At 35.1% G+C, this 21,955-nt stretch overlaps 2 protein-coding genes across 3 annotated transcripts in view; both read left to right on the forward strand.

Annotated features, from left to right (window-relative positions):
• Positions 1-12,126, forward strand: part of oxsr1b (oxidative stress responsive kinase 1b) — a 56,189-nt gene extending 44,063 nt beyond the window's left edge. Inside the window, exons 6-19 of one of the 2 annotated variants that reach the window (XM_051881917.1) lie at positions 1,252-1,361; positions 1,714-1,815; positions 1,925-2,058; positions 2,795-2,843; positions 3,537-3,602; positions 4,068-4,190; positions 4,340-4,408; positions 5,817-5,852; positions 6,395-6,514; positions 6,617-6,669; positions 7,310-7,362; positions 8,263-8,331; positions 8,447-8,511; positions 9,018-12,126. In XM_051881917.1, coding sequence (XP_051737877.1) covers positions 1,252-1,361; positions 1,714-1,815; positions 1,925-2,058; positions 2,795-2,843; positions 3,537-3,602; positions 4,068-4,190; positions 4,340-4,408; positions 5,817-5,852; positions 6,395-6,514; positions 6,617-6,669; positions 7,310-7,362; positions 8,263-8,331; positions 8,447-8,511; positions 9,018-9,092 — 1,124 coding nt within the window. In that variant the 3' untranslated portion in view covers positions 9,093-12,126. The remainder of the gene's footprint in view (positions 1-1,251; positions 1,362-1,713; positions 1,816-1,924; positions 2,059-2,794; positions 2,844-3,536; positions 3,603-4,067; positions 4,191-4,339; positions 4,409-5,816; positions 5,853-6,394; positions 6,515-6,616; positions 6,670-7,309; positions 7,363-8,262; positions 8,332-8,446; positions 8,512-9,017) is intronic. The other variant, XM_051881919.1, reaches the window with a different exon arrangement.
• A 502-nt stretch (positions 12,127-12,628) lies between these two features.
• slc22a13b (solute carrier family 22 member 13b) lies at positions 12,629-21,922 on the forward strand. Its single transcript, XM_051881916.1, has 10 exons — positions 12,629-13,295; positions 15,344-15,447; positions 15,648-15,802; positions 17,536-17,704; positions 17,935-18,055; positions 18,209-18,303; positions 18,499-18,713; positions 21,095-21,203; positions 21,297-21,506; positions 21,639-21,922. Exons 1-10 carry the CDS (start codon positions 12,921-12,923, stop codon positions 21,712-21,714), a joined length of 1,629 nt encoding a protein of 542 aa, XP_051737876.1. The 5' UTR covers positions 12,629-12,920; the 3' UTR covers positions 21,715-21,922.
• Positions 21,923-21,955: the final 33 nt, after the last annotated feature.

Consider the following 21,955-nt stretch of genomic DNA (forward strand, 5'->3'; position numbering starts at 1 on the left):
GCTGATTTGCTGCTCAAGAAACATTTATTATTATCAACATTGAAATAATAAGTTGATCTGCTAAATATTTTTGTGGAAACCGTGATACTTTTGTTTGTTGTTGTTAATTCTTTGAAATCTTGCATTAAATTGATCAAAAGTGAGAGTAATGTATAATATTACATTTCTTTACTTTCACTTTTGATCAATTTAATGCTCCCTTGCTAAATAAAAGTATTAATTTCTTTCAAAATAAAAAAACTGAATGATAGTGTGTACATCTGAATACTTTTTTTACTATTCCTAACCTTATTAAAGGGTTAGCGCACACAAAAATGAAAATTCTGTCATTAATTACTCACCCTCTTGTCGTTCCACATCCGTAAGACCTTCGTTCATGCTCGGAACACAAATTAAAATATTTTTGATTTAAGTCTGAGAGGTTTCTGTCTCTCCATAGAGATCCAACACAGCTACCACACCAAGGTCCAGAAAGGTAGAAAAAAAACATCAAAGTACTCCATGTGACTCCGGTGGCCTAAACTCTTTTATGAAGCGACGTGAGTGCTTTGTTTGTGCAAAAAAACATAATTTACCACTTTACTTACAAAAATATTGATCTGCAATGCGCGTTCACAAGAGCTTCACGACGCATGCGTGTTGTGTTCAGACTCACGCGTCACATGCGCAAGTGTTCACGAGAGCATCTCGACGCATGCGTTTTGTGTTCGCGCGAGAGCTGGCACTGTTCAATAACATGCTTTGAATAATATTATTTTGTAAATAAAGTGGTAAAAAAAAATTTGTTTTGTTTTTTTGCACAAACAAAGCACTCACGTCGCTTCATTAAATTGAGTTTAGGCCACTGGAATCACATGGAGTACTTTAATGATGTCTTTTTCCTACCTTTCTGGACCTTGGAGTGGTAAATGCATTGGATCTCTATGGAGAGACAGAAACCTCTCAGACTTCATCAAAAAGATCTTAATTTGTGTTATGAAGATGAACGAAGGTCTTATGGATGTGGAACAACACAAGGGTGAGTAATAAATGACAGAATTTTCATTTTTGGGTGAACTAACCCTTTAAATTATTTATTTTTAAGTGCAGTGTTTAAGTGCCCTTTGTTGCTTTCTGTAAGTTGCCACACTGAATTTTATTGTAATTGTAAGAGTACTTACTTATTAGACAAAAACACTTACTTATTGGATAATATGTTTATTTATTATTTATTTTCGATGTTTATTTATTATATTTATTTTTTATATTTAGATTTCGGAGTAAGTGCCTTCTTAGCCACTGGTGGTGACATGACTCGAAATAAAGTGCGGAAGACGTTCGTGGGAACGCCATGTTGGATGGCTCCAGAGGTGATGGAGCAGGTAAGCGTTCCCATCCTGCAACCACTTTCTTCTTTACTCACACACTTAGAGTAGAACTGCTTGTTTAACACCATTAAACAAATGACACATACAAAATCTGATTCCAGTGAAGAAGATACAGTGGGCTTCAAAGGTCCTGAGATCACATGGAAGATTATTTGTATTAAATTAGAATCATGCAAAATAGAAGTATTTTCACTAGTAGGACCTCCCTGTATATGGACTGAATTAGACGGACAATTTAAGCTCTTATTTTGTCTTTAAGTCTAAAATTAAGTGTAAAATTGTCAGTAACTGCTGCCATATGGATGCATTTCTCGTGTTAAACAAATCTGTGACTGTTTGTGTGCAGGTGAAAGGTTATGACTTCAAAGCAGACATCTGGAGTTTTGGGATCACAGCCATCGAACTGGCCACAGGCTCCGCTCCTTACCACAAATACCCTCCTATGAAGGTGAGGATAGAGCAGGAGATACAGTCCCATACAGCTCTAATGACTCTTACGGCTGTATTAAGACAGTCATGCATCACTCTAATGAGAAACATGTTGTGTGTGTTTGCAGGTGTTGATGTTGACCCTGCAGAATGATCCACCTTGCCTTGAGACTGGAATCGCAGACAAAGAGATGGTGAAGAAATACGGGAAGTCCTTGAGGAAGATGATCTCGTTGTGTTTGCAGAAGGAGCCAGAAAAAAGGTGCTGAGCAGAGCTGCATAAAATGTTATATAAATACATTACCATTCAAAATTTTGGGCTCAAGAGTTTATTTTATGTTTTTTAAAAATCTCTTATGCTCAGTAATGCTGGATTTATTTGATCAAAAATACAGTAAAACAGTAATATTGTAAAATATAACAATTTTTAATTTTATTTTTTTAATATATATTTTAAAATGTAATTTATTCCCGTGAAGCTGAATTGTCAGGGTGCATTACTCCAGTCTTCAGTGTCACATGATCCGTCAGAAATCATTATAATATGCTGATTTGGTGCTCAAAATGTATTTATTTTTTGTTAGTTATTATTATCAATGTTGAAAACAGCTGTGCTGCTTCATATTTTTCTGGAAACTTTGATATTTTTTTTGATGAATAGAAAGTGTAAAAGAACATCATTTATTTGTAATAGAAATCTTTATAAATCATAATTTAAAAAAAAAAAAAAAAAACTCTTACTGACTCCAAACTTTTGAATGGTACTGTATGTTTATATGTTCAGCAATATTCAGCTGGTCATGTGATCCCAACATGGCAGCCACCACTACCTGCTCAATGTAAAATAAAATAGATTTTATTTAGCTGATATATGATTTTAAACACTTTTTAAAAGTACAGTTCATTTATGTGTAAAACTTTTTAGTGACTGTTAATGCTTATATTCCCTGATGACACTTTGTTACAGCAAATATATTTCAATAGTGTTTGCTTTTTAGGCCAACATCATCAGAACTCTTAAAACATAAATTCTTCCAGAAAGCCAAGGTAAGAATCTTACTTTCAGGGCATTGTTTTTGGTTTATTTTATTGTTCCGTGTTTTTTATTTAAGTCTTAAATGGATAGTTGTCGGAGCGATCTGTCATCATGTATTCACCCTCATGTTGTTCCAAACTTTTATGACTCTTTCTTTCATGAAACACAAAAGGAAATGCTTTTCATAAAACAACACTTCATAGTGATCACTGTCAAGCTCCAAACAACAAAAAAGCACCATAAATTATTTCATATGACTTTTGAATTCATATGATCGCTTTCATACCATATTTGAATCCATTTAGATCACCAAGTAAGTGTGTGTGTGTGTGTGTGTGTGTGTGTGTGTGTGTGTGTGTGTGTACCTCTACATTCCCCCATTGAAATAAATCATTATTGAGTTCAGTCCAGCATTCCTCTCATTACTGGGCCGTCATGTCGGTGTCTAAACAAAAGCAGGGATAAGCATCCCAGCGTCCCTTTCCAACTGGCTGATAAACTCTCTGCCAAATGGAGTTCCCACTACTATTCAAGTCAAGCCAGTCCTCTCTCCTTCCAGCACTGAGTACTCAGATGTTACCGCACATGCCCAGTAGGGGGCTGGAGTTGAAGTTGAATGTCCATTTTGTAATTCAACCTTAATTGGTGGTTATTTGCATAATGTAGAAAAAATATCTATCTTACTGTTTCGTTTTGTTTGGCAGAATAATGAATTCCTGCAGGAGAAATTATTACATAGAGCACCTACAATTACAGAGAGAGCGAGAAAGGTGAGGAAAATGTTATATAATGTTTTATTAGGTACTATTTTTATTGTTTTATGATGTTATAATTTTTACCATGTTTTATGACCTTTATATTATTATTATATACTGCGCGTATTTATATATTGTAATGATTTGGCCAATTTTTATCTATATGTCCAGCACCACAAATTAAAATCTGAGGGACAATAAACAATATTCCAAATCAATTTGAAAAAAAAGATATTCAAAATTTAAGCTAAATAAATGTATTCATTTAGATGAAATCTTTTTGTTTTCCGTGACTGATAAAGAGAAAAATAAAATAAATATCTATAATTAGAAATATAAATTTAATTATTAATTATAATTTAAATATTAATTACATTTGTTTTAACGTTTCATTTTTTAAAAAATATATTTTTAAACCTAAACGTATTTTGCTCTTCTATACGTATGTCTGTATAAACATAAATGTATGTTTGTGTTTAGGTACGGCGAGTTCCTGGCTCCAGTGGGAGACTCCATAAAACAGAAGATGGAGAGTGGGAATGGAGCGATGATGAACTGGATGAAGAGAGCGAGGAGGGCAAAGCTGCTGTTGCTGCCTTACGGGTAACGCACAAACACACACACACACATAGTCTTAGCACTGGTTCTGCACTGGTTGTTTGCACTCTTTGTTTGTGTGTGGTGTTTGTAATGGTGTTGCTGTTGTGGCACCTCTCATCCCTGGGCTCTGTGTTTTTTGTTTGCCGCTAAAGGAGCAGCAGTCGAAGTCGACAAGGCGACAAGTCCGTTTCTCTCAGCCTCTTGAGCTGCCCCCACCCAGGGTTGTTCAGTTTTCCCACTGATACAGATGGCTCACCTTAACAAGGAAGCATACTCAGTCAGAAACAGTATTGGGATGTGTAGTAATTGGAAGTGCTAGATAAAGAGGAAGTGAATTTATTCAGAGAGCATAATATATCTGCTAACATTCTTGTTATCCAGCTTCAAAGAATAAAACAATAAAGATACTAGAGTTCAAGTTGGTTAAGGATGACCGTTGCACCTTCACCTGTCTGTGATAATCTGTTTCTCTGCATATCTATGCAAGAAATAATCATATACAGTATAAAAGCATTTAGATCGCTTAATGTGATAACTTTTGTTCCGTATCCCCAGCTTATTATGAACAAATAGCTATTATGTGCCTTTTGAGATCACCTACAGAAATATCTACTTAGACAGCTACTTAAGCTTGACCACGCTCTAATCTCAGTGACTAAACTGAGGTGAAGTAAAAACAGTGTAGCCAATTCTTGCTAGAAACAATTCTTGCTAGAAAAAAACAGAGAGACTGACTTAATAGTGATGATGTGTGCTTCCTGGACGCCATCTGTACTGTGTTTTTATTTATAACTTTTGACATACTGACCAAATCACTGACCTCTGATAACCAACCAAATTCTGTTTAACAGCCTTGTAATGAGACTTCAGCTGGTTGAGGTACTAACATGCAATATGGCCACTTCTGGTCACTAAATGATCTTTGGATTCCAGTTTTGTCACTTGTTATATGGCCAAATACCTTTGATATCATGTCATATCTATATGTACACTACCGTTCAAGAGTTTGGTGTTTGTATTTTTTAAAATATGTCTCTTATGTTCACTAAGGCTGCATTTATTTGATCAAAAAATAAATTAATTATATATACAGTAAAAACGGTAATAATATAATAATAACAATTTATCTTTTGTAATCTTTTGTACTGACACTTTTGATTAATTGAATGCATCGATGAATAAAAGCATTAATTTATTTAAACAATAAATAAATAAAACTGACCTAAACGTTTAAACGGTAGTGTAAGTCTGAACACAACTCAGTTTAGGTGGAAGTGTTTGTTTTTTTTTGTTGTTTTTTTTTTGGTTAAGGGTTTGGGAATACTTTGGATGTGTTTGGATGTATATTCTAGGCAGAAATTGTGGATATAACCTGTAATTTGGTTGCATATCTCAGTCCTTGAATTCCTGAAGGATATTATATGAAAACTATGAAATGTGTACTTAAAATCATAGCAAAAGTGTAAACTGAAATACTCACGAAGGGCTTTAACTCCCTGCTGCTTCATTCCTTACTACAGTGCGTTTAAATCCAATGCCGAATTACCGTAACCCAAACAATTATATATTATTATTTATTACAAGAGAATTTGACCTTTGACTTTTGCCCATTCTATCTCTCTCACACAGTCACCAAGAGTAAAAGAAGGGCTCCAGACTGCAGAGGTATGTAGACCATGAAGAACCTTCCGGAATACCATACTAGTGTGTTATTATTACGATTCTACGATGCAGTATGCATACTTGTCATATAATGCATTTATTTGTATGCAATACTTAAATGATCTGCTATATTTGACAAAATAAGTACGGCACTTTATAAAAACCAATTAAATGTTTGAATATATTTTTGTATTTGTATTACAGTATTAATGATTTGAATTTAAAAGGTCAAAATAACCATATTTTTCCAAACTACAACTAGACGCCACTCACATGAAATGTATACTATATTCTTTAAACATTTATTGTGTAATAATACCTACTGTTTTTTTTTTTAAGAATAGTCAGCAGTATACAGTGTACACTGCACAGTATCCACTAAATAGTAATCTAGTATTGCCATTCCAGACATAGCTTTTTCATTTAATGTTGGTATTATGTTAATCTAATATATTTTATAATGACCAGAGTTTAGATTTTATAATATTTATCTATTTATAACATAATTAATAATTTTTTGTGTGGGTCTATGGATGTATTCGTAGATATTCCAGCCTTTCGGCAGTCATCTCCAGCCTGAACTACCTCAAGCTGCTGGCCAGGGCCCGGCCAACACTCAACACACTGCCCCAACTACAACCCCATCACAGCCGCAGCCTGCGCAGGTAGCTGTAGCATCAAGCTTTCAGTTATTAGGCCACCTCAGTTTTTAAATGAAGACGTCTCATAGTGATGCTCCTCATCACCATCTCTGCCTCTATTTGTAGGCCCCAGGAAGTGATGCCTCCCAGTCCCCCATCAGTTTAGTATTAAGGTTAAGGTAAGTTGTGTTTGCTGTTCTTATGTTTGGAGCTATTTACGATTAGGCCCATTTGAAGCGAGGTGTCCCCCAGGGATCCGTTCTTGGCCCGCTACTATTCATTATTTATATACTACTACTTCCGCATCAAATCTTGTACGGACATGGCTTTAATTACTATTTATATGCTGATGACATTCAAATATACTCTATCTGTAGGCTATCTCTATCTCTATCCACTCAAATTGACAAAATCTCTGCTTGCGTACATAAAATAAAAGATTGGTTAACCTCTAATTTTTTGAGATAGCTGGTACTCTTATTAAATCATCATACTGTTAAAAATCTAGGTGTTGTTTTTCAATTCAACTCTCTCCTTTCAGGCTCATATTAACAAAATCAGCATTCTTTCAATTATGCCGCATTGCCCAGCTTCGTCATTTCATTAGTGTCAAAGATGCCGAAACCATTATCCATGCCTTTTCTCATCCCGCTGGTTTATCTGCCAGTACCATTTCCAGATTACAGTATATTCAAAACTCTGCTGCTAGAGTACTCACCTAAGTTCTTCATGGAACCATCAATGCCAATAAAGAAACTTTATTATTAAGAGTGTAGACAGGAGTGGTAGATGACTTCTTTTTCTCCTCCTGTCCTACAGAAACTTGAAAAAGGAGCTGAATGACATACGATTTGAGTTCATGCCTGGCAGAGGTAAGAGCATAAAGACACATGGCTAATAGTCTTGCAACAAAAAGTCTAGCAATAATTGCACTTGAATATATCCACACAATACACTCTTAAAGGGATATAAGGGATAATGTGTCACCCTAAAATGAAAATTCTCTCATCATTTCCTCACCCCAATGCTGTCACAGATGTATATCACTTTCTTTGATGAACAGATGAACATAAATTAAGATTTTTAGAATGCTATAAAAGATATAAAATGCAGGTGAATGAGTCCCTCAAAGTTGATATTTTTAGATAGTATCCCTTTAATGCAGATGTATTCCCAAACTGTCTGATTTTTTTTTTCATGACTCTGTAGAAAAAAAACACTGAATATTATGGTTGACTTTTGTCAAGGGCGGTGAACATCTCAATAAATACGATTTACGACACACTTGGGCAGTTCTTTTGTCCAATGTTTTTTTTTTTCCCTTTAAAAATCAATTTAACGTCCTTTTACAATCAGTTCCTGTTTATCTCAGTGTTTTGCCCTCCAGCAGAGAGGCCAAATCAAAGCAAGAGCAACATTTTTCTACCCCATCAGATGTCAAAGAGCCTGCATCTGCGTTTTGTCAGTGCCATGTTGTGAATTTTCCCAAAAAAAACATTTAGTGACATGCACACAGCTGGCCTGATGTGGTGTGTGAGAATGTTCTTCTGCCCGAACACGTCTTTATTCTGCTGTCTGTACTGACTACACGATGTTAACATGATGTGTGCAGCTGATCAGCTATTAAGTTGTCAGCCTCATTCTGAAAGATCTACAACCTTGTCAGTTCAAATATCCAGGAGATTGTAAATCGCCAGAATCAGAGTTTGTTGGTCTAAACAAATCATTTTAAAGTGGAATAAATGCATCACATATATTTTCTCTGTCTGTAGACACAGCAGATGGGGTTTCTCAGGAGCTGGTATCGGCTGGCTTGGTAGATGGCCGAGATTTAGTTATAGGTAAGTATTCTTTTATGGAATTAAAAGAAAATGAATTGTGATTTTAAATAATTTAAAATGGTACTTAAAGTAAATCATGGTTTTAGTCCTAAACTTCTGTTTTGTGTCATTTCAGTGGCTGCTAATTTGCAGAAGATAGTTGAAGAGCCTCATTCCAATAAAAATGTCACATTTAAACTGGTGAGTGACTGTTTAGTTAAACCCAAGTAAAGGCCCGTTCACATCAAGGACAATAACCATATATATATATATATATATATATATATATATATATATATATATATATATATATATATATATATATATATATAAAAAGAATATAAAAGAACTATAACGATAATGGCACAGACATGCAATATCATTGGAATCACTTTCAGAACTATTATTTCCAGTTGATGTATGATAAAAACCTGGACAGCCAATCAGAGAGTGATAAAATCTTTTTATTAACTGTATTTATGATTTTTCAGCTCTTTTGCCTAAAATGATCTAAATAGATCTTTAATTGCTCACTGTTGCAGTTGGTCTGATGCTCCCAGCCATGTTAGCATGACTTGTTGTGCCGCTTTTGTGCTTATCCCCGTAATTGCTGCTTGCAGCTATATTTCTCTTTATATTTTGTTGTGAACGGGCCTTAAATCCTCAAAGGTGTGTTGCAGTAACACGTCATGCGTGCTGTTTTTCAGGCCTCTGGTGTTGAAGGCTCTGAGATTCCTGATGATGTCAAACTCTTGGGATTTGCTCAGCTCAGCATTAGCTAAACTTTGGCTCTGTGCGGGACCATGACTTGCCTACAAATGTGAAAACAAACCAACACTACCAACAGAATGACACATTGATATTTTTTTCCTCTCTCAATTGCCCTCAAGAAACCACTGTTGCCAAAGAGAAAAGTACCATTGCTCAACCCATAGGATTTCAAATGGCCCAACGGCAGAGTTGCACAAAGATAAGAATTTGTAGGAATCCATTAAAATAAAGTTTGCGATTTATTCGTACAAGGATGCCGTTATCATAACCAGATATAACCTTAATGCTCTTTTAATGTTTCTCTTTCTTTTCCTCTTTTTTTCTTCTATGTTTGTTCTATTTTTGCACAATCTGAACTGACACCCAAAAAATGAAATGTAAAAATGCCTCTAATATAACTACTGAGTGCATGTGAAGAGAGTGGAACTCAAAGAAACGTGGTGTTAATAGAGGAAATGAGTGAATGGGTTTGCAGTAGCTATAGATTTTTTTTTTTTTTTTTTTTTTTACTTGTATTTTTTCTATGCCTTTAAAGAGAAGCCGCTAGCATGTTTTATCAGACCGCTTGCATTATTTACTTAAGTTCATTTAAACCAGCTTGATGAACATTTACAGAATCTGGTTTAGAAATTTTAGAGATTCTGGTTGCGCTCAAAAACAACCTTTCCATTTTAGCCTGTTATGCAGAGAGTCTGATTCCTTCATTGTACACTGGCTAGTGTCAATACAAACACAAATATCCTTTATTTCAGATGCAACACACATTCACTGAATAAGATTAAATGTTCTGTTCAGTGTCATTGAGCCTCAACGAACACTCCTAAAGGCTGGTTTATTTTGCTTCTTTTCTCTTGTTTATTTTATTTGTGTGTGTGTGTGTGTGTGTGTGTGTGTGTGTGTGTGTGTGTGTGTGCGCGCTCAACAGGGCACATTTGCAAATGTTACTATCCCACGCTGCTCTAAAAATTATTGCCTTAATGTTTCTACACATTTCTGCATCAACCATATCTCTCCTTTTTTTAGATTTCACATTAATTTGTGCATTTTGGTTTTAAGTTTTTGACTATATCTGTCACTTCTCATTTTTTATAAGTCTCTGTTTAAGCGATTTAGATTTTTGAAAAAGGTAGAAGTACGTGAGGTACCTGATGAAACTTTGGTGTTTGTTTTGTTTTTTTCTGTTCTGGAATTGAATTCTTAAGTATTCATGTGTATTTCTGATCTCGATTGAACATGTAAATAATGTAATTTGCCATTGGTTTGATTTTATATGGGATGTTTCATTCATGGCCTTTGTGTTCTTCATAAATACGGTGATGGGAGGTGGTGTCGGTCACAAAAGACACATTGTGAGTTTTGTTGGTTTGTCTGTTTGTCTATGAGGGTGCCTATAATCACAGCGGGATCTTAGGTGGCCTATATTTGCCTGATGTTTCCAGCAGGTCTGTCCTAAACTGCTGAAGTTCTACTTAGAATTTATGAGAGGTTGTTTACTTCACTCAAGAAATCTCATTAAACATATCGCTACCTGTGTGCAAGAACAGCCTGGAATAATCTTAAGTATCTTAATTATTTTGAATCAGTGTTTCACCTGATTTTTTTTTTTTCCTTTGACCTTTTTGACATTTTAATATTTTATATATATATATACAGTCAAACCAAAATTTATTCAGACGTTTTTGATATTTTTGGTATATTTTGACTAGTGGGTGCAGGACACTATAGTTCATTTATGTAAGCGAGGATAGCAAAATAAAGTAAACTGTGACATATTATACCCAATAATTCTTCATACAGTGGACTACCAGTAAAATTGATAAAAAACAAAAATTATTCAGACACTTTGGCCAGACCATGTTTTGCTTAAGTGTTATCTGACATAATTAAGATGAATGTTTTCTGACACAAGATCTTGTCATGTTTTATTACCATTTTTTTAAACTATAGTAAATAAACTGAATTAATGAATGAAATGTTCAAGCTGTCTGAATAAATTTTGGTTTGACTGTATATATATATATATATAATATATATATTAGAGGTGCACCGATATATCGGCCAATAATAATTTTTGCACTATCGGCCAATATATCCTGTCAATCAAAACGGGCAGGAAAATGTACTGAATTTATGCTTTGTGTAAGGAAAATGCTATAAACCAGTTTGATGTTCAATATTATTAGTAATTATATGAATTTATATAATTCAGAAAGTTAAGAAATATTCATTTAATTTTCAGAATTTAGTTAATGTGTTTGTTTATAACTGATATCAGTTACTCTGAAACAAGTTGATGAAATGGAGAAAATAAAGTTCGTATTTGCATTTCTTTCAAAATATAATAATTAAAAATATTATTATTAATTATAATGAAATTATCATTAATTTAAAAGAAGATATAAAAGGCAGAACCCCCAAACTATCAGTATCGTTATTGGTATCGGCAGATATCACTCTGAATTATCGGCTATTGGTGGAGAAATTTAGTATTGGTACATCTCTTTATATATATATATATATATATAAAATTTTATTTCCTACTTTATCTTCCAGTTTTATTGGGAAGATTCAAAAGATAAGAGGGAAGTAAAAGAAAGCTTTGATAACGCACAAGTATTTTCTTTTCACCTCTTTGCAGTCACAACAAAGCTGTCCACTAAAAATAGAAAAAAATTTTTTTATAAAATTGCTTGAATTTGAAAAGTCTAGTTTTGCTTCAAATAAGGAATTTGAATATTGAGGTTGCTATGCAGCAGATATATGTTCAACATGATTATATGGTAAATAATAATATCCAATCTTAGTAATATGCATTTCATAAAGTCACACAAATCTCCTGGCTTCTTCTTAATACAGACCAGTGTTAGAGTACAGACCGCCTTCACAGTCAGTTTACTGTAAGAAACAAAAAAATGAAAAGCAAAAAACAGTAAAATATTTTTCCTTTAGTTTATATTTTCACTATTATTTTTATTTTGCTTGTTTTGAATTTTAAGGCGTGTTTTTAAATGCTTTAAAATCAATAAAGAATGAACTTAAAAGGTGCCTATAATGCCTCCTTATTGGTTCATTTTAGTTTTACAGTATAGAAATACAGATTAAGAACAAACTAACATTAAATATTTAGTTTAAATAAAGCAGTGGAGACTGCTGTGATTTTAATTAAAAGGCACACTTTATTCAAGTCATATAGGAAAACATCTTGATATTCGTGACTCATTAAAAAAAAAAAAAAAAATGTTTAAAAATATTTTTGAAAATATTGAGTAAGTTTTGTACACCCAGTGGCAATACTTTTAGAGTCCTTATTTTTGTTTGACCTTATTTGGCCACATAGCATGTCCTGTTCTTGTCACAATCATCTTATTTTCCCCTTGAGAGTGTGGCTACTTTGTTACACATTACAATGTTGTCTAAATATTGTGCTTGACCCCACAAGCATATCACACCAGTTTACACATTACCACAATATTTAGACCGCCTTATTAACAGGTAAAAAGGCCCCAGTGTTTAACTGCATTAGCCTCATGATCCAAAGTCCCTCACACACACACACACACACAGCAGGAACTCCTCTCAGCACATTTTAACCGCTGGAATCAGCTTATTAACATATAGGCTACCTAATTTGGCGTAGGATCATACTTTATTATTATGATTATTTAAAGTCTTCTGACTGTCCTTCCCGCGGTGAAATAACAGTTCTTTATCTTTGATCGTAACAGATAAGTGCGCACATGCAGATATGCTGAACTTGTGACAAGTTTAAAAATTAATTTCTCGGAACCGCGGCGCAGGTGTTTTAAGCGCGAGCCGCAGCTGATGGTCGCCCAGTGATCATGATAGACTTCGCGCAGATCCTGTCGTCTGTCGGCGAGTTTGGCGCGTTTCAGAAGCGCTTGCTGGTGGCGGTATGCCTCCCCAACATCTTCACAGCTTTCCACATGTTCGGTCAGGTCTTCACCGCCATCACCTTCCCACACAACTGCGACAGCAGCTGGATCTTACAGCGGGCTCCCAACCTGACAGAGGAGAAGCAGCTGAACCTCACCATCCCTCTGGACAGTAAAGGACAATATGAGAGCTGTACGATGTTCTCACCCGTTGATCTTGATCTTGATGTCATTGAAGCTTATGGAATAAACACAACCACATCATGTACCGATGGATGGGTTTATAAGGCACCAGAAGGCAGCAGCACCCTTATAACTGAGGTACTGAACTTTATATATTGATATACAATTATATATGGTGCATTTTTTTTTTTTTTTTTTTAATTTGCTTTATAAAAGATTTTTTTTTTTCTTCCATAAATATTATTAACTTTTATGGTTAGCCTATTATTCAATGGCTTCCAGAGTTGTTACATTTACACTGTAATTTTCTGGTAAAAGTAAAATCTGCTCAAATGTCTCGCGCAACCCTTAAAGACATTTGAAAAAAACACGATTTTGCGCAATATGCGTTACGATTAAACCTATATAATAACTCGATAAGTAATGACATTGTTTGTTTTGTCGATATCGACAGCATCGATTTGCTGTTGCCATGGTTAATGTTACCTCCTCAAGCGAAGGCAATTTCTAACTCATAGTTTAACTTTTGGTTGGTGAATCCTTTAAAAACGCTTGAAACATTTAGCCCATATTGTAGGTCTATGTAAAAACCAGTGCTGTCAAATCGATTAATCGTGATTAATCGCATCATAGGCGTAATTTGCGGATGGGACATGTCCCCACCACTTTTTGCCAGGGTCGATATTGTCCCCACCACTTTTTGAAACATCTCGCGGCACGGATGTATCTAATACAAAAGAAACATCTCTAGTTGATTAGCAATTCATTCATTTGTAAACGATCTGGTGCTGGGATGTGTTGTTTTTGAAATCATGCTGAGTTCTTGTTGCCGCTGTTATCGGGGCGCAACAGTGTTCTCTTGGCGCTCGTGCATACTGCGCAGTCTTCACACGGACTAGGGCTTTAATCTATCGCTTAATTCTGTTGCGGAGACTCTATTCGTTCCGGAATCACAAAACAAAATACACATAAACATGTCCCTGCTCTTGATATACAATCACTGATGAACATTTTTGGTTTTAATAAGAAAAAACTAAAAAAAATTATACGAGGGTCGGATTAGAACCCAGAACCTGTGGCACGCTGAACAAAAATTTTACCACTAGTCAATCAGGACAATCTCATATTAAATGCAGAACCGCATATTTATTGACTAATGTAAATACTCTTGAGACTAAAAATATATTGTATTATAGTAGATGTAAGGATGAAACTATCATATTAAATATGAGGTCTATGTCAATTAATTTTGTGCATTTATTATTGTGATAATACATTTACAATACACCACCCCACCACACACATTCCTGTCCCACCCACTTTTTAAAACAAAGTTACGCCACTGAATGGAATCTAACATAAAAGTTTGTAAATATATAATGTTTGTGTGTGTATAGGCCTACACACACACACACACACACACACACAAACTTTTATGTTAGATGCGATTAATCAATTTGACAGCACTAGTAAATACAATACATGTTAAAAAATAACTATATCACTGATTCTGACCGCTCACCCAGCTATCAAGAAATATGTTCTAAGAACGTTTTGCTAATGTTTATATTAAGTTATGGAAATGTTATTTCTGAATGTTCTCTAAATGTCCAGTTTTTAAAAAAATCTTTAAAAAATGTTTTCCTTGTTTATGTGAATGTTAAGGAAACATTCCCAATTGTATCATTTTGCAAACATCATGGGAATGTTACTTTTGAATGTTCCTTAAACATTCTGAAGAATGTTAGCTGAACTAAAAAGAATGTTCCCTGTTAGCTGGGCAGCTTATTTTTTTGCAGCCATTTGTTATCTGTTAGCATAAAACTAATTGCTATGTACATGCATGCATCATAATAGTTTAGTTTTGTGTTTGTTTCATAATTTTTCCTATTAAATTTTGCATGACAGTTTCCATTGTGCCAAATTACCCCATATATTGTTATCACAAAAGATCAATGTGCCTTTTTTCTTGGACATTAATGGTCGAAATGTAAATGCAAATGTAAATTCTGTAAATGTCTTCAGAAACTAACTTTCAAAATGAAACCTACCTTTTTATATTAAGTTTTAATGTTTGTCAATTACATACAATTGAAAGTTATTATAAACTGTAACCAATACATATTTTCATTGGCATCGTTTGTTTGCTGTCTTTCATCATGTTTTCTTTTCTCATCTTATCATAGTTTGACCTGGTGTGTGAAAATAAGATTTATAATGAGGCATCTCAGTCCATCTACATGGCTGGTCTTCTTATTGGAGCCCTATTGTTTGGGCCAATGGCAGACAAGTACGTGTAGAGTACAATAAACATAAGAATGATCTAAAACACACAATGATTATTTTGGAGTTTTTCCAAAAAACAAAACATACAGATTATTCAGTTTGTTTTAAAAAGCCATCAGTAATAAAGGGCTACTCTTTCATGTCAAATAAGTAATTTGAGTGCATTCATAACTGTGCTTGTGCTTTTTTTTTTTTTTGTCACAGGTACGGCCGGCGGTTTGTCACACTGCTTTCCTTGTTCCTGCAGTTTCTGTTTGGGGTGGGGGTAGCATTTGCCCCCAACATCTATGTCTACATAGCCCTCCGCTTTGTGGTCGGCACCACAATATCAGGGATCTCAATGAACACGTTTGTTCTGGGTAACACCTGTGACTCCTTTTAATACCAGTATTTTAAAATTTAAATTTAACTTAGATAATTAGATATACAGTAGATAGCATGTAGAAAGCGCATTTAAATGTATGCTTTAAAGTCACCGTGAAATCAAAATTGACATTTATCTTTTTATGAAGTATTTATTATAAATGATTTAACCTTGCACATCATTATTTTTTTTAAATTCTCGTGCTCTCGTAATCCTTATTTGACCCTTCGCAAAGACCCGCCCCCCTTAGTTTCTGTTGCTTTGTCCGACAAGCCATGGCGCCGTCACGCTGCACAGAATGAAAAATAGATCGCGGAGCAAAGAGGACATTGACAACACGTCGACAGACAAGACAGAGCAGGTTACTTATGATATTAAACAAAGTCCCAGCTTTCAAATTGTGCAATTTTTTAAGAAATTCGGACAATAAAAACCGTTTTGTGGCTCTTTAATATGTCGTGACAGATTGCTGTAGCGCCTCAGCTCAAGCGGCTCGTGAACCGATCATCTCTTCCTACTAGTTAATTTATAGCATCAAATAAACATGAATGAACATGAGAAAGAATGTTGTTTCAAACGCGGAAAGACGTCAATACACACCATTTTTCAAGTTCAAGTCCACCGAGGTTAATCTTCTAACTCCTGACTGCTTTGTTGGACAAAATGGCGGATTCGGCGTTATGATTGGTTAGATCGCTTGTCAATCAAACTCCCGGCGAAGGGTCAATTAAAGGGTTAGTTCACCGAAAAATGAAAATTATGTCATTTATTACTCACCCTCATGTTGTTCTACACCCGTAAGACCTTCGTTCATCTTCGGAACACAAATTAAGATATTTTTGATGAAATCCAATGGCTCAGTGAGGCCTGCATCGCCAGCAATGGTACTTCCTCTCTCAAGATCCATAAAGGTACTAAAAACATATTTAAATCAGTTCATGTGACTACAGTGGTTCAATTGTAATATTATAAAGCGACGAGAATATTTTTTTTTGTGCGCCAAAAAAACAAAATAACAACGTTTTAACAATATCTAGTGATGGCCGATTTCAAAACACTGCTTCATGAAGCTTCGGAGCTTTACGAATCGAATCAGTCCGAATCACTGATTCGACACAAAAGATTCATAACGCTCCGAAGCAGTGTTTTGAAATTTTTCAGCTCACAAAAAATATTCTCGTCACTTTATAATATTAAGATTGAACCACTGTAGTCACATGTACTGATTTAAATATGTTTTTAGTACCTTTATGGATCTTGAGAGAGGAAGTACCATTGCTGGCAATGCAGGCCTCACTGAGTCATCGGATTTCAACAAAAATATCTTAATTTGTGTTCCGAAGATGAACAAAGGTCTTAGGGGTGTAGAACGACATGAAGGTGAGTAATAAATGACATTATTTTCATTTTTGAGTGAAATAATCCTACTTTCCGATGACGTGTTACAACCTGTCACTCAAATGACATCACAGCAATAGCAAACCGTAACCATCCAATCAATTCCAGATGGACAAAATCAAGTCCCGCCCTACATTTTTTCCTGTTCAAGAAGCCGTTTCACTCTGATATACATCACAAATTGCAACTTTTGTTTCATGCCGACTTTAAACAAATGTCCCGTAACAAAAGAAATCGTTATGAAAATGCATAAAGAACCTGTTGAGATCTCAGCAGATGATGATTATTTTATAATTTTATATTTTTCATGGTATCTTAAACATGTTTTAGGTACTGAGTGGTGCGGTTCAGCCAAGCGTGCCCTTTTCACCATATTGTCGCACTGCTTTTATGCCATTGGTCTTATGCTGCTGTCTGGTGTGGCCTTTGGAATCCGGAACTGGAGGATTTTGCAGCTGGTTCTGTCAGCGCCAGTTGGGCTATTCTGCATCTATTACTGGTTAGAGTTATTCTATATTAAAGATTCCTAAACGTTTTTTGTCAGCCAAAACCCTTTGACCTAAAATATTTACTTGAAGTGTCCCCTGAGGTAATTGTGTTAATATTTTTATGATTTAAATTAATATTTGAATAATTTAACATTTCTGATGTCGGTCACATGACATACAAGTATACAAATAAAATATTTAACCTTTTTAAATAAGTGAATAAAGCTATTTTGATTGGCAGGATTCTCCCTGAATCTGCCCGATGGCTTCTGACTCAGGGCAAGCAAGACAGAGCCAAGAAAGAGATCCTGAAAGCAGCCCGAATCAATGGCAGGAAGGTTCCTGAAAATCTGCTCGACAAGGTGACCGTTTTCTCTTTGTAAATAGCCAAGCTTTATCTGGTCGAAAAAAAGAGCTGATAAAAAGATCATATTCACTCCCATTTGCCTTCTAAAACATACAGTACAAAGTTGTTCTTTAAAATGATGAATTAACGTGAAAGGATGCATTATCAGATGGAAGCAGAAAACACAACCCAAACAGGCACCATGCTAGACCTGTTTCGAGTGAATTACCTGAGAAAGAGAGCTCTCATCATGTGCTATATGTGGTGAGTTATGACAGCATTTCCTCAGTACGCACCTAATGTGTCAAATTCAACAACATACAGTAAAAATGTTAACAATAAAGCATTATCGCTGAGCATAAAGACTTATTTGGAATACAATCTAACTGTGAAAACACTCCGAATGTGATAAAAAAAAAAAGCAGCCGAAAATCTTATCATATGTTTATGTTATTGTAGGTTTGTGACGAGCCTGGTTTACTATGGAGTCAGCTTGAACGTGGGGAACTTTGGCCTGGACATTTACCTGACTCAACTCATCTTTGGCATTGCAGAGTTTCCTGCCCGGCTGTCCTGCTTTCCTCTCATTCAGCGCTTTGGAAGAAGGATCTGCCAGAGTGCTGTTCTGCTCCTTGGAGGCATTGCTTGCCTGGTTATTCCTGCTATACCAGTGGGTGAGGGAGTCTTATTTTATAATTAAAGAAGAAGGAGGGATTTTGTCCCATTTGAGGGTCAAAAAATTGTCCCCAAAAATGTGTGAAGATAATCAACACTGACAATGGCTGTGTCCGAAATCATGCCCTCATTCACTATTCCCTACATTAGTCCACTAATATAGTTCACTTGAAGGAGTGAATGAAAACGAGTGAGTGAATTCGGACACTCAGTGCCCGGAATGGCTGCCGCTTTTACATAGTTTGTGCTTGCTTTTTAATAATCATTTGAAACTTAGCAAACTGGCAGCTCCATTAGTAAGATGAAAAGATTAATCTTGAACTCTGTCATGGAGCCTATGTATAAACCTTATTTAAACAATTTAATAATCAATAAAAAGGAATTTATACCTGTATGATATTACGCTGTAGCCACATTAGATCAGCGGTTTGGAAAATGGATGGATGATTCAACTGCGGACACCATCTTCAGGTCAGACGCAGGAATTCATTCGGCGTGCGACTCTCACAGTGCATTATGGGCAAAATATCGATACATATCAATACTGAAATATCTGAAACACTTCCAATACTCATTTTCCGCAGAATAGAAACACGATACCAGCTGCACTTTCTCGTTCTCTCATGTTTTAAGTGAACGCAAACAGTTGAGAAAGAAAACCCATGCGTAACAGTAATGGATCCGTGCTTCAGGTCTTAAAGTGACAGCAGCCTAAAATACCTGCTGCCAAATTATGAGATAATATTAAAAATATCTATATTGCAGATTTTCCCCATGGTATCAATGTCAAAATTGTAGAGTGGCTAGTAACTTTGGAAACCAAAAATTGGTTGGCTGGTGAGCAAAAAAGTTAATGTCAAGCCCTGATTATAGCCGTTGAACATACATCGGTTGTACATTCGTTATTGCGGTGCGTTGTGGGATTGAATGAGTGCGCTTGATGACACCACTACAAATGGCTGTCCCCTTAAATAGTGCCCTATTTAAGGGTATAGGGGGTAATTTTGGACACAGTCAATGTGTACTATTTGTTTTGCTAACACATGAAAATATAATTATTTTTTTTAGAATTATCATTCCACATACAGTCCCCAAAAAAGTATTTGGACACTTAAGCCACACCTAAAAATGTATAGATTTTAGTTTTTGTATTACACAGATATCAAAACATACAGTATGGTATTTCTTTTAAAGAAAGATTTTTTTTTTTTAACCAAAACATTTGACAAAAAATATGTTAGGTTATAAATTACACAAAATTAAAACAATAAATATATTATTTAAATGAAGAATTTGAAGTATTTGAACACTTTCAGAACTTTCATTTTGGAACATGTTTATAGAAAAAGCAACCTGATCTCATGAGAATTCATAAGTATTGTACTAATTGGTGATTTTGTATGAATTAGTACGATTCGATTAGTACGAAAACTCACCATGAAGGTCCGACACTAAACTTAACCCTCAGGAGTGCGTGAGCAGATCGAACAAAAACACACAAATGAGATTCTTACTAATTCATGTGAATGCGCAACAAATTCACAAAACCATACAATTCTTAGGAATTGTCATGAGTCTGTGTTAGAAAAACATTCAAATGACAAAAACTGCTTAAATGTTCATTAATGTGACAGAGAAAATCAGTCGGGCACTTTTATACTCTAGATTTGTACTAGTTGGCATTTTTATATGAATTGGTAAAATTTGACTTCTATGAAAACTTACGCTTTATACGCTTTTTTTGTTGTGTCAGTGTCCTTGTGTATGGTGTATAGTGAAGCCAAAGACAAATTTCCACTTGTGGACAATAAAGGAACTAAACGTCACCATGAAGGTCCATCCCCTAAACCTAACCCTCATTGGGGTGTGAGAAGATCGTACAAAAACATACAAATGATCATTTTTATTCATGTGAACTAATTTTCCAAATCATAAAATTCTTGTCATGAGGAATTTTCATGACACTGGTTTGGAAAAACATTCAAATGACAAAAACTTGCTATGTTCATTTATGTGACAGAAAATTAGTCGGGCACTTTTAATACTCTTGATTTGTACTAGTTGCCGATTTTGTATGAATTCATACGATCTGATTCTTATGAAAATGTATGATTTGCAGGCAAAAACATCACCATTAAAGTCCACACCTTAACCTAAGCCTAAGGAGGGTTGTGAGCAGAACGTGCAAAAATGTATGGATGAGATTGTACGAATTCATAAGAATTCGCAACTAATTCACCAAATCATAAAATTCTCGTCATGAGGGGTTGGAAAAACATTCAAATGACAAAAATGTTTAAATGTTCATTAATGTGACAGAAAATTAGTGGAGTATGTTAATACTCTTGATTTCAACTCCATCTGCTTTTTTTTTCCCCAGAGTATCCTGTGATTGTGACTGTGATCGCAGTGATTGGGAAGTTCTCCCTCGCTGCGTCTTTCACCATAGTTTATGTGTACACAGCTGAGCTGTACCCAACGGTTGTGAGGTATGTATGTAAAAGAGAGAAACCTGCATGAACACTCGCTATTTTAAGTTCTGCATTCTAAATGACTTCTCATTCTTAAACTCAATCATCTAGGCAAAATGGAGTGGGACTGAACTCCATGTGTGCACGTGTAGCTGGTATTCTAGCTCCTCTGATTGGTTTGTTGGACGTGTATCATCCTGCCATTCCAATGGTCATATATGGCTCTCTTCCTTTTGTGGGAGGAGCCCTGACCTTCCTGCTCCCAGAAACACTAAACACCGAGCTACAGGACCACACTGACGTTACCGTGGATGAGAGCATGTGAGTATTCTTTATGTTAATGGCATTTCACTCAACTAAGCATGATACGTCTCTTGCAATAATAAATCATGTAAAAAAACATTAAACTTTTGATGCACAAAATTAAGTTTTTCTTTTCTCTCTCATTTACAGGGGATCAAAGAAAGCCAGTATTGAAAACGGACTGAATCAGGAGCAGGAAATGACTCTCAGAAGCACAAAATTATGAGATTTATATTTCTATTTAAAAATGTAGTTCATGCAAATAGATTTATTGAATAAGTGTGGATGAGTAAAATAAGACAAACAGAGGTGTGACTGTTTACTTTTCATGCTGCAAGTATCATGTTTGTAAAGTTTTATTGATTAAAATAAATTTGTACTTTTTTTTTAACATTTCATTTTGAAAAATAGTAAAAATCTGATTTATTTACACATGCAGAAGTGTTTTTCTCCAGTACTTTTCAGAC

Source organism: Ctenopharyngodon idella, chromosome 23 (assembly GCF_019924925.1).
Source record: "Ctenopharyngodon idella isolate HZGC_01 chromosome 23, HZGC01, whole genome shotgun sequence".
Lineage (NCBI taxonomy): Eukaryota > Metazoa > Chordata > Actinopteri > Cypriniformes > Xenocyprididae > Ctenopharyngodon > Ctenopharyngodon idella.